The sequence below is a fragment of the Asparagus officinalis genome, chromosome 8 (genome assembly GCF_001876935.1).
Source record: "Asparagus officinalis chromosome 8, Aspof.V1, whole genome shotgun sequence".
NCBI lineage: Eukaryota > Viridiplantae > Streptophyta > Magnoliopsida > Asparagales > Asparagaceae > Asparagus > Asparagus officinalis.
This window is the reverse complement of record NC_033801.1, coordinates 30,908,894-30,922,228: the sequence shown is the minus strand read 5'-3', so window position 1 is coordinate 30,922,228 and position 13,335 is coordinate 30,908,894. Positions and strand designations below refer to the sequence as shown.

The window sequence follows — 13,335 nt, the reverse complement described above, 5'->3', positions numbered from 1 at the left end:
TAAGTCTAGAGACTTTCGCGGTCGACCGCCGCGGTCGACCGTCGCTTGTCCAGAGCCGTAGTTTGTTTGGCCGCCCGGGGCGGTCGCCCGCCGAACAGTCAAATCTGTTCTAACGGCTAGTTTCCAGAGCCGTTGCTATATTGGTTTTTTGGTCTTTTCTTGGCTTTCTCTTGGCTTTGGGGTTTCATATAAATACCCCCTTATACCTCAGTTCTTATAGCAATCCAAGAAATGTTTTAACAAGTTTTAAAAGAGTTTAAGTTTGGTTTTAAGTTTGTTTAAGGGTTTGGTTTTGAAGAATTCCATAAGAGGAAGTGGAGATCAATTCATTGAGCTTCAATCCATCTCTCTCTCTCTCTCTTATCATCTAGAGAAGTTTTTCTAAACTCAATTCTAGCTTTTATTCATCTCTCTTATCATCTAGAGAAGTTTTTCTAAACTCAATTCTAGCTTTTATTCATAATTACTTATTGATTATGAATTATATTAAGCTAGTATTTACATTTGAGTTTAGATGATTTTGTTTCACTTATTGTTTACACACACCCACATTGAGCTTATTGTATTTTTCATACATAGTATATTTCGGTTGGTGAGAGTTGTAACAATTGAGTGTGAGCTTTCATTGTGTTCTCATCCATATTAGAGAACAATCATTTGTTGTATTTGTGCTTATTGTGAGATACACTTTGTAATACACTTGTACATCGAGAGGAGTGTGTGGTGAGAGACGGGGATCGTCCCAAGAGGAGTGGCATCGGTTGACGAACCTAGGGAGAGGTTGTAACCGAGCACTTGAGGGAGACACGGCTAGGTCCAACACTTGTGAGGGTGTAGAGTGGGTTTGCAAGAGTGTGCGTCGTAGAGTTTTTGGTTAGCTAGAAAACCAAGTGTGTAGAAGTTCCGGCTTCTAAACCGGATTGTGATAGTGGATTTCTCCCCGGGAGTGGGGAGCGGAAGGTCTGAACTCCGTGATCATTTGAGTGTGTTTGAGTTTGTCATTGGCGCATTTGCTTTTGCATTTATCTTATATCGCCAATTGTGCATTGCTCATTTTATTTCATCCACTATCTTGTTTATGTTTATTTCACCCTTGTGTTAGTTTATATATCCTTGCATATATTTTTATCATATAGGATATATCTCATTGTTCATTTTGCTTATCCTAGCTTACATATCTTATTGTATTTCATACTTGCTAGGATAACTTGTTAATTAGTTTTAATTGGCATAAAATTGGATTAGATTAGCATAAGACCCTAATCACCCCTCCCCCTCTAGGGTCTAACAACGTATTTGTTGATTTTATCAAAATATAGGTGTTTTTATGAAAACATTGTTTTATTAGTTTATAGACTTCAATATCAGTTTATAGAGTTTCAAAACATGGTTTATGTCTAATGTTAAAAACAAGTGTTTTTCATTTACATGTTTTGGACTATTTTATAAAATGAAGAGATTTCTTTTTTGGGAGGTGTTTTTTAAAAACCAGTTTTTGTAGCATGTATATTATCATGTCTACAATCATTTCCCAATGTTTTATATTTTTCTAATTTTATTTACTATTTTTAAAAGGAGTTTGAAAATCATATTTCTGTTTTAAAACAGGCTGATAACCTGTTATCAGTCGACTAGTCAGTCGACTGATGACATTAGTCGACTGATGTGTCGACTGAAGAAATCACCTGGAATATCAAAAAATTTCTGTTTCGTTTTGATCGACTGACCAGTCGACTGATGAGGTCATCAATCGACTGATAAGGTCGTCATTCGACTGATGAGCTAGAAAATACCTCTAACGGTCAGCTCATCAGTCGACTGATGAAAACCATCAGTCGACTGATGCTGTAACAGCTAGTTTTTTTCAGCCTTTGTCCTGTTTTGGGGTTTTGGTCTTTTTACCTTGTTTTCTCTTGGCTTTGGGGTTCCTATAAATACCTCAAATATCCTAACTTCTGAGATAATCAAAAGAATTTTAAAAACAAGTTTAAGGGTGTTTAAGTTTGGTTTAAGTTTGTGTTTTAAAAGTTTGTTTGTGAAGAGAATTTTACAAGAGCTTGAGGAAGATCATCAATTGTGTTTGAGCATCCAACTCTTCTCCCTCTCTCTCTTGATCTATAGAGAAGTTTTTCTAAACTCTTATCTAGCTATTTATTTGTTTGTTTTTCATTTCCTTAAAGCTAGATTTATTTGAGTTTAGTTTGTTTTTTGTTTGTTTTTCATTTCCTTAAAGCTAGATTTATTTGAGTTTAGTTTGTTTTATTAAATCTCATTATTACACACCCACTTGAGCTTCTAGTATTTTTATACATAGTATAATTAGGGTTATGAGAGATTGTAACATTGAATTGTGCTTAATTGAGTTCTCATCTTGTTTGGAGAACAAATTTAATTTGTGAGCTTCATTGTGAGTTGCACATTGTATTACACTTGGACACCGAGAGAAGTGGTTGGTTAGAGACGGGGACGATTCCAAGAGGAGTGGGGTCGATCGTAAAGCCTAGTGAGAGGTGGTAATTCCGAACACTTGAGGAAGGTGACACAGGCCAGACCAACACTTAGAGGGTGTGAAGTGTATTTGCAAGTGTGTAAGTTGTAAAGTTTTTGGTGAACTAGAAAACCGATTGTTGTATTATGAGGATTCACTTTGTATTATACTAGTACACCAAGAGGAGTGTGTGGTGTGAGACAGGGTCATCCCAAGAGGAGTGTGGTAGGTGGTAATGCCTAAAGAGAGGCTGTAATTCCTAACACTTAATGGAGACACGGGCTAGAGACCAACACTTGAGGTGGTAGTTAGTGTGTTTACATTGTGAGTGATTGTAAAGTTTTCGGTGAATTAGAAAACCGAGTGTAAGGTGTAAACATTATTCGGGTGAGCGTAGAAAACCTGATTGTGATAGTGGAGATCTCCTTGAGGTGAGGAGCAGAGACGTAGGTCGTGGGGACCGAACTCCGTGATCATAACGTTTGTTTGTGATTGTATTGGCGCACTTATTTTTGTGTTCATATCTTATATCGCCTTTGTCTATTGCTTATTGTTCATATTCCCACTAGCTTGCCTGTGTTCATATTGCCCTTGGTTTATTATCCTTGCATTTATATTGTTCATATCTTATTTGCTAGGATAACTTATTAATAAGTTTTAAATTGGCATAAATCGGATTTGATTAGCATAAACCCTATTCACCCCCCTCTAGGGTTCTTTCCTAGTGGCACTAGGGTACTTTCATATAGAACCTTCTTCAAATAAGTCACCTGTATCAAATAAATTCTACCCTTCTTCTTGTCTCTGCCGATCTCCATCCCTAAAATGCGCTTCGCCTCACCCAAATCCTTCATCTCAAACTCCTTTGAAAGTTGTGCCTTCAACTCATCTATAGCAGATCTGGAAATAGAGGCAACCAACATGTCACTCCTTTGAAAGTTGTGCCTTCAACTCATCTATAGCAGATCTGGAAATAGAGGCAACCAACATGTCATCAACATAGAGCAACAAATAGATGTACGCACCTCTTTTCAACTTACAAAAATACATGTAAGGATCAAACTGGCTCCAAATGTACGAATGACCAAGCATAAAACCATCGAATCGTCTATACCACTGTCGAGGAGACTGCTTTAAACTGTATAGCGATTTCTTCAACCTGCAAACCAGATTTTTCTTCCCTGCAGCTCAGAATCCCAATGGCTGAGTCATATATATTTCTTCATCAAGATCACCATGAAGAAATGATGTCTTCACATCCAACTGATCTAACTCCAATCCATACTGTACCACCAAAGCTAGCAAAATCTAAATCGAAGAATGCTTCACCACCAGTGAGAAAACCTCATTATAATCAATATCTTCCTCTTGTGCATAGCCCTTCACAACCAATCCAGCCTTGAACCTCAATGGAGTACCCTCAATGTCCTCCTTCTTCGTGTATACCCACTTGCAACCAACTGCCTTCCGCCCCTTTGGAAGCTCAACAAGCTCCCATGTATCGTTCTTGTGAAGAGAGTCCATCTTCTCTTACATAGCCACCTGCCACGAATCAGCCTCCGAATTTTGCTTGGCCTCTCTGAATGTAGTAGGCACCAACTCATCAATACTCTCCACCGAAAGTGCATACGTAACTATTGTATCGGTATACCGTGCTGGCATTCATATGTCTCTCCTCTGTCTCTGAACCGTAATTGAATCCTAAACCTGAGCCGTCAGCCCCTGATCCTGCAAAACTGTACCCGTATCCTCCTCGTCATCGTCGTGCTCGCCTGGCGTCACCTCTGTCAGCACTCTAATGGATATTGTACCATTTGGACAATATAGAGCTACATCGATCTCCGCCACCTACGATATTTCCTCCGTCGGGTCGCTCTCCACCGGATGAGAGCTGGGAAGCTTCAAGATAGAAGCCTCATCGAATATGACGTTTATACTCAGCACAATCTTCCTATCAACTGGATCCCAAAGCTTGTATCCCTTGACACCGCGCTTGAATCCTACAAATATGACCTTCCTAGCTCGAGGTTCCAACTTATCAGTCTTCACATGATAGTATGCAGGACATCCAAATACCTTGAGCTAGTCATAATCGTATGCTGGCTCTCTCGACCACATCTCCATAGGGGTCTTCCCCTCAATCGCAGATGAAGGTAGCATGTTAATGAGGTAGCTCACATATGAAATTGCCTCAGCCCAAAAGATCTTCTCCAAACTACTATGCGCCAACAAACATCGTATCTTCTCCAACAAAGACCGATTTAACCTCTCTACCACCCCATTCTACTGCAGTGTATGACTAACTGTGAAGTGTCTCTTTATGCCCTCGTGTCGACATAGCTGCTGAAAAGGGTCTGATGTGTACTCACCACCGTTGTCGGATCACAACGTCTTGATCTTTCTCCCAGTCTGCAGTTCTAATCTCTTATTCTACTCCACGAATATATCTAGGACTTCACTCTTCTTTGCCATGGTGTACACCTAACATCGCCTAAAATAGTCATTAACGAACGTGACGAACCAATATCGACCACCAAGTGATGCAGTCTTCGTGGGACCTTAAATATCTGTGTGCATATAGTCCAGAATACCCCTCGTCTGATGAATGGATGTCCCGAACTTCACATTCTCTTTTTGCCAAGAACACGGTGCTCATAGAACTTAACTTTTCTACTCTTGGCTCCCTTCAATAGCCTCTGCTTGCACAAAGTCTGCAGTGACTTCTCTCCTATGTGCCCCAACCTGTAATGCTAAAGCCTGCTCACGTCCGCCTTTGAAATAGTTGAAGCAACCTGGCTAATTTTGGTGCTCCCCTTCAGATAATACAAGTTTTGACTGCGGACTCCCTTCATCACCACCAAAGATCCCTTAGTAACCTTTGCTATAGCGTCTTCAAAGGTCTGCTTGAATCCTTTTGCCTCCAAAGCTCTAACTGAGATAAGATTCTTCTTCAGCTGAGGAACAAATCTCATCTCCTTCAATTCACGAAATACTCCATCGTGCATCCGGATCCGCACAGTACCTATCCACAAATGCCAGGTGACTGATCATTTCCCATGATTACAACTCCCCCATCGAGCTTCTCAAAAGATGCAAACCAATATCGCCTAGGGGTCACATGATAGGTAGCATCGGAATCAAGCATCCAATCTGATGCATCCAAGTGGTTCACCTCCGGAGTAATCAGTAGAAAAAAGCTCAAATCATCGGAATCATCGCCTTTCATAATATTCACCTCATTGGCCTTCGGGCCCTTTTTCTTGCCATTCTCTTTCTCCTTGAGCTTCGGGCAATCTCTCTTCCAATGTCCCTGCTCCTTGTAGAATGCATATTAGTTTTTTGCTAATTGATGGTGGCTTCTTGACTTTGACATTCCTCTATTACTAACTTTCGGATATGGGCTTCTACCTCTCGTCGATAAGGCTTTGCCTGAAGTACTAGCACGGGAAGTCTCCTTGTCCTTCCTCCTCAAATTATAATTCGTCAATGCATTAGTTACTTTACTATAGCTGATAGAAGATCTCCCGTTCAACAAAGTGAGCACAAATGTGTCATACTCCTCATCCGGTAAGGAACCTAATAAGATAATAGCCTTGTACTCATCTGATATCTTCTTATCAATATTCGTCAAGTCCGACAATAACTTTGTATAGTTGTTCACATGAGCCGCAAGCGAGGTGCCTCTGGACATCTGAAATCTGAATAACCTACGCAGTAAGTGCAACCGGTTCTCAACACTCTTCGTAAGGTACTTATTGTTGAGAATTTCCCACATCTTTATTACAAATGTCACCCCAATCACATCATACTTCAGCTCCTGTTCCAAACAGGACCTGATCACCTCACAAACGTTCCTATTCATCTTTTCTCATATCGTCTCTTTATATTTTGGTGGTCTCTCGTGGACCATGATGGTCTCCTCCAAGTTCTGAACATTGAGCGCATCCTGTACGTCGCTTATCCATAAACCAAAGTTGATTTTACCGTCATACTTCATCACACAAATTTTGGTATTCTGAAAACCAACTTGAACTAACTCCAAGTTGTAGAGAAAGAATCAAACTTTGATAGAAATTAAGAATTACCCAACTGAACCCTAAATCGGATTCCAAATAGATCTCATATCCACACGAGGAAAGTGAAATCTCCAACGACAACTCCTAATGCTATCTCCACTGAAGCCTAGAACTCCAAGAACAAAGCTTCACACAAGAATCTTCCTCCACCTAATTCCAAAACCCTAGATATGAAATCTGGGTTCTGATACCACTTGTTGTGCGCAGCGAAAATTTTGGCAGCACATCGGCAGCACCTCGGCGCAACAAGATAGTAAGATCACAATAGGAATTCCTGTTTCACCAAGGAAACAAGAACCAAAAGCATAATATCTTAACAAAGTGGGATATCAACTCTTCCTCTCATCAGTTCTAGGACTGACCTGTCGAGGGAACCTAAACAAGCTATTACAAACACACAAACAGCAAGACAACCAATTTTACGTGGTTCGGCAAATTGCCTACGTCCACGGGGCAAGGAAGGGGAATATTTACTATTAGAGGGAGAGAACACAACTAGGGTTTACAATCATACAACCTAAACCCTCAAACAATCTCTCAAATCCTCTCTCGAAAGGATAGCCGCCTCTGTAACTTTTCTCCTTGCACGCCTCCCAAGCCAACATGGTTTTCCCCTCTGCCTTGCACGCAGCCGAAATCCGCGTTCTCCCCCACTTTGCAAGCAACCCAAGCCAACAATTGTTTCTGCGTTTTTTTTTTCCTCACGAAGCCTTGCACTAGAAAACCTAGGAATCTCGTGAAGGTATATATATATATATATAAACAGTCGGCTATTGGGTGGACCGACTGTTCACGAGGAAAGAAGCGGAAAAAGGCCACGCCGTGTGGCCCCCACTCACATACATAACTTCCTCTCCAATCTCAATATTTTGAAGATTTGAGGTTTAGTTCGCAATATTGAGATTTTAGGATGGATTTTGCAAATGTACATAATGTTGGGTGTAGTTCCACAAATATTTGCAAACATGCAAATATCAAGGGGGCTCCAAAGCCCCTTTGGGCCTCCACCTCGATGGAGCATATCCATGTTTCTTTTTTAGAGGATAGGGAATAATGACCCTTAAACTCATGGTGGAATGAGAAGCATGAGTTTAGACGAGAATCATGATACGCGCCAAAATTGCCCATGCGTCAGAACCTTGATGAAAGAGTTGTAGTGTGATGACGGATCAATATTGTAGGCTAAGAATCCAAAAGTATCCGTTGAGAAAAATCAAATGGTTTGTAAGGTCAAAAATGTAGGACAGAAATCCAGGGGACCGGATGTAGATGGCTCATTAATGCTGGTGAGATCAATGACTAGGGGTAAAAATCCTTGTACACTACTGATGAGATTGGGCAGTAAGTAGGGTGCTAAACCGTATCCGTATCCGAGAAAATATCCGTAACCGTATTCGTTAGGATACAAATATGGTTACTCAAATCTATAACCGATAGAATATGGTTACAGATATGGTTTTGTAGTGAAATATTTGTATCCGTATCCGAAATATCCGAATACATATTAGTCATACTCTTACGATAGTGTAGATTCTTAGATCATGGATTTGTGATTAATTTTGATGATCAAGATGTCTAATCTTAACTTTTCAATTATAATGGACATATTAACAAACTCTTTTGTATCACATGAACTATGTTTTTTCTCAATACTATCTAGTTTTCTCATATTTGTTTTATATCTGCATGCATATCTGCTTATATATCCACATGTATATCTGTAACCGTATCCGATTTTAGCCGATATGGTTATAAATTTTTCTTATCGAGGTATATTCGTATCTGTATCCGTATCCGAGATGGGTAAGCGGATATGGATATGATAAGCATCATATCCGAGCCGTATCCGGACCGAATGCACCCCTAGCAGTAAGGCATCGAAAACCTTCTCGGACGGGAAAAAAAATAGTAATCAATGTTGAGACTATGATGAAATGTTCGCTGCGAAGAAAATCTCAATAAACAACCATGCGTACGCCTCCAACAAGAGGTAAAGGAAGGTCCAGGACTTGGGAGAAAAAGAAAGAAGGGCATGACGATGGCTTATCTCTTTAAAATGATCGCTGGCGCTAATAAGTTAATAAAGAGGGTGTAATTATGATGGGGAGGTGATCTGGATTCATCTAGTCTCGGCTTAATGTCAAGGCTGAGGACAATTCTTATGCAGATAGCGAGATTAGTGAGAGAACGCCAGAAGGTAGCAAAACAGTGACGGTCGAATATCGATGCACTGCCAAGCCACTGAGATTATATATCCTACTATATTTAACAATATATCAAATTTAGTGAATTTCTGAAATTAATAAATATAAAACTAAAAATGAGGGGGGAAATGCCAAGGAAACAAATAGCTAAGCGCACCCCCCATTACTGTCTCTTTTTTAGGAGTAGCCCTTTTGTCTCGTCTTGCTTTCTTATAACCGACCCGGAATCCACTCATCCGCTACAGAGATTCTGGCCGCCAAATATGCAGCTCATCCTCATTCCTTTCTCTCTCTCTAAACCTCCAACTCACTAAAACAGATAAACATTAGAGAGCAATGGGAGACTCCGACTTCTCATTTCCTCTCTCTGATCTCATCTGCAGCGAAACTATAACGCATCTCAACGAAGACCAAGGTCAAGAAGTCCTCATGCCGTTCTCAGAAACAGAGGATGAGTACGTTGAGGCTTTGGTCTTAAGAGAGAAGAGCTTTGAGAGCAGAGCCATTGGGGTTCCTGAGGAGGCTGATAGTCTATCAAAATTTGCTCGATCGGAAGCCGTTCGATGGGTTCTCAGAGTGAGCTCACATTGTTTCGTTTTGATCAGATTTAGATGCCCATTTGGTTGTTTATTTGATTTAATGGGTTTTTCAAGTTTCGTTTTTTTTTTTTGGGTACAGATGAAGGCTTGCTTTGGCTTTGGGTATCAGACTGTGTATCTTGCAATGAGTTATTTTGAGCGGTTCTTGGTTCATCAAAGCATCGATGTAAGCAAAAAGATCTATCAAAATAATTCTCCTTGGTTCTGGGTATGAGGTTTTATTTTTCAAATGCAACGCGAGAGAATTATGTACGTTATTCATTCTGTTGTTGTTGGTATTCATCTTCTGCATTGAAAAGCTGATCTTTTTACTTAAACTGGAAATAGGAAAGCAAAGCATGGGCATTGAAACTTTTATCAGTAGCATGCTTATCTTTGGCGGCAAAGATGGAGGAGTGTAGGCCGCCAGCATTGTCAGAGTATCAGTTGGAAAAATACCAATTCAGTAGCAATGTAATACAAAGGACGGAGCTCCTTGTATTGAACACATTGGAATGGAGAATGTGTTCAGTAACTCCATTTGCATACTTGGGCTATTTTGCATCCAAATTTGAATGTAAAAGTGGAAGAAAAGATTTGTTTTCTAGAGCGATTGGATTCATATTTGCTATTATTGAAGGTAATGGTTTCACCTGTGTGATTTCTTATATTTTTTATTCAGTCATAAAACATGCCATGATCTTCATAATTCTTTTCAATAAGATTTATTTCCTCTCAAAGTGACTTGTGTGTAGTACATTAACCAATTTGTTTTATTATTCGGCCTTACTCTTTGCATAAGAGCATAAACCTCTTTTTCGAAGGAAAAGGACAAGGTCAAAAAGAACTCAGCCTATGATCATTTTGTTAAGAGTTGGGGAGGGTAAGATGTACGCAGCCTTACCCCCACTTTGCGGAGAGGCTGTTTCCGAGATCCAAACCTGTGACCTCTAGGTCACAAGGCAAAAACCTTACCGTTGCACCAAGGCTCACCCTCACGTTACATATGTATGTATGACAAATATTTCTGTATTGTGTGTGTTTGTTCATGCATGTGTGCATTTGATGTGTACATACATGTTCTGTATTATGTATACATACATACATACCAAATCGTTTGTTAGATAGGCAGTAATGAAGAGATCTCGTAGCTCCACTCTTGCTGACTCCCTTCGCCCTTCACACGAACCAACTTTAGTGTCTGCTTCATCCAAATTCATCAATGAATTTTTTGGACTAGATAATGATTTCGTACTCTTCTAGTGTTTGTATATTACTTTTCTGTTAAATGACATATTCTATTTGCTTGATTCTCTATGTAGATCATAATTATTGGACTAGTTTCTCAACTATTGGCTAATACCTTTTTGGATATTAGTATCTTTGCATAGACAGATCTCTCAAATTTTCTTGTTATATTGAGACAGGTTTACCGACTACTGACTAGGTTTTGGTTCAAAATTTTCCATCTGTATCTTATTAGTATCATAAACAGAAATTCTTTAGAATATAGCCATGAACATTTGAATTAGCCATCACATTATTTTATTCTTGCTGATTGATATTAATCTTTGGCAAAAGAAATTCAGATTCATTTTTTACGTCCTAATGCAGTAATGAATTTACTGGATTGTCGCCCCTCCACTATAGCTGCTTCGGCAATTCTTGCCGCATCCTATGAAAGGTTAACCAAGAACTCGCTACAGGCTAAGTTGAGCATAGTCTCCTTGCGCGAACTCTTCGAAACTGTAAGTCTACTTTATTCTATGATGTATGGTTTCTTGAAATATTTAGTCATTATAAGAATTTGGAAGAAACCATGCAGTGAGTAAATACAATTTTATTCTCTCCCTGCCAGGAGAATATATTTTCTTGCTATAGCATGATGATTCAGCGGGAGAAGTCGAAACCACCAAAGCTTTTGGTTTCATTGGAAGTATCAAACATTTGTGCCACCTCTTTCTCAGCTAAAAGCCATAAGAGGAGGAGGAGGTTACAATGATTAACTTGTTACCCTCTAAAGTTGGCACTGGTTTTTTTTTGTAGTTGTCAATGTGGGGCATGACTTGATTCTCTAATTAAGTGTGATTTCTTTTTTGTTGATTGATAAGCTTATAGTATTTGGTTCATTTGACGTTTTTTGAATGTCTTCCCTGAATTGATTAGTGTTAAAAAGGAGAGAAAGGGACAAGGAAAGGTTAAAACTTTAGCTCAAAGTTGAAAGAAAAGGCTTACTGAATTTTAAAAAGCCAAGAGGAGGGAGGTGACTGCAAAGAGGTTGGAGAAAGAGCGTTATTGTGAATAGGATTGCAACAGGCAAGTAGTGCTTTCGGTTCATAGCTCTTGATCATTTTATTGCATTTGTGCCTTTTTGTAAGTTGATGAGTGTAGGGAGGAGTTATACTCCGTTATTTATTTTTTGTCCCCATTTCTTAGATTTTATTCCTTTCTTGGGTATTTGAAAAGATTGAAAGCAATGGGAGGGTGCCTCTTGCGTATCAGAAATGCACTTCTGTTTGTGCATTGGTAGCCAGCTCAAAGTGTAAAAGGTGGGGTCTTTGTGTGATTGGATTAGTATGAATCTTGGGAAAGAAATTGGTGCAACTTTGCTTTGCTTTGTGTTCGTCTTCATGTAGATTATACTTGATATGGTTTGCTTTTAATTTTCTTTTGATCCCTCTTAGTCTACATAAAACCATTATTTAATCACAGAGGATAATGGCTGATGAGGCTTAGGGTTCAAACTGTTTACCCATCTGCCTTTTCTATATCTCATTGGATATGACGCTAAATTCACACGTTTTATCCCTTCTAGTAAAGTGACATAACAATTTAGATAAGTTTCTTTTAACTTTCTACAGAATTTATCTATTTGGTTGTTAGCTCTTTTGTAATAGTAGTCGCAAGGAAACTATAACAATAGGACTATTTGGAAATGATATTGCGCACCAACCAGTAAAATACGCGGAAGTGTCATTGAAACACCTGAGTAGATTTTCTCCTTTGTAGACCAATAGATCATTGAACAATGTGAAAACTCCGAGATATGACAAGTTTGAACGAAAGAGAAAAGACAATATACCTTAGAAAATAGTGTTAGGATATGTGAAGCCTAACTATCAAGCATGCCCTATACTTCAGAAGAGAGGAGGAACAAAGTTGGAACAGGAGGAACAGGATCGACGATGGAGAAGTTCAAGCAAAACGACGAAGGAGACAGTTTTCTGCATCGCGGTCGACCGGCCATGGCGCGGCGGTCGACCGACGTCGTGCACAGCTGGGTACACAGGCCAGGAGTTCATCGCGGTCGACCGAGCATGGCGTTGCGGTCGACCGGCAAAAGTCCAGAGAGCAAGTCCAGACTGCAGACAGCTTCGCGGTCGACCGCACATGGCGCTGCGGTCGACCGCCCAAAGTCCAGAGAGCTCGATCAGGAATAGGATTCGTCGCGGTCGACCGCACGTGGTGCTGCGGTCGACCGGAGTCGGGTTTTGGCCCAGTTTCGATTTTTAACCTGTTTTGTTCTGTTTCCTTTTTTATTGGTTAAACCCTTAAGTCTATAAAAGGGTTGGCTAGGGCATGATGTAAAGTGACGAAAAATAGTGAATTTTTCTCCTGCGGCGGCCGTGGACGTAGTTTCTCACATTGAGAAGCGAACCACGTAAATCTTGTGTGTTTGAGATTGTTTGATTTTCTCTCTTCTCTCCTAAATCTCTATTTCCAAATCGCATCAGGGGGGTTGTGCATCCCCAACAAGTGGTATCAGAGCGACCAGGTTCGGCGCGAGCGATTTGAGGTCAGAGACAATGGGATCTGAGAAGGAAACATCCAAGATTGAGAAGTTTGATGGAACAAACTTCGGGTTCTGGAAGATGCAGATGGATGACTACCTCTATCAGAAGGATTTATACCTACCATTGGGAGAGAAGCCGACGGATATGAAGGATGCGGATTGGAAGCTATTGGATCGAAAGGCCCTTGGAGCGATC

General features: G+C 40.1%; 1 protein-coding gene across 1 annotated transcript; it reads left to right on the top strand.

The window, feature by feature from the left end:
- Positions 8,963-11,659, top strand: LOC109822965 (cyclin-D5-1-like). Its single transcript, XM_020389250.1, has 5 exons — positions 8,963-9,344; positions 9,447-9,533; positions 9,695-9,986; positions 10,961-11,094; positions 11,205-11,659. The coding sequence occupies exons 1-5, from the start codon at positions 9,105-9,107 to the stop codon at positions 11,346-11,348; spliced, it is 897 nt and encodes a 298-aa protein (XP_020244839.1). The 5' UTR covers positions 8,963-9,104; the 3' UTR covers positions 11,349-11,659.

What these genes read in the sequence shown, in the direction of transcription:
- LOC109822965 (XM_020389250.1), top strand. Translation starts at nt 9,105, where the DNA reads ATGGGAGACTCCGACTTCTCATTTCCTCTCTCTGATCTCATCTGCAGC. An exon ending in TGGTTCATCAAAGCATCGAT is followed by an intron (nt 9,534 to 9,694) that starts GTAAGCAAAAAG and finishes AACTGGAAATAG; the next exon opens with GAAAGCAAAGCATGGGCATT. An exon ending in CATATTTGCTATTATTGAAG is followed by an intron (nt 9,987 to 10,960) that starts GTAATGGTTTCA and finishes GTCCTAATGCAG; the next exon opens with TAATGAATTTACTGGATTGT.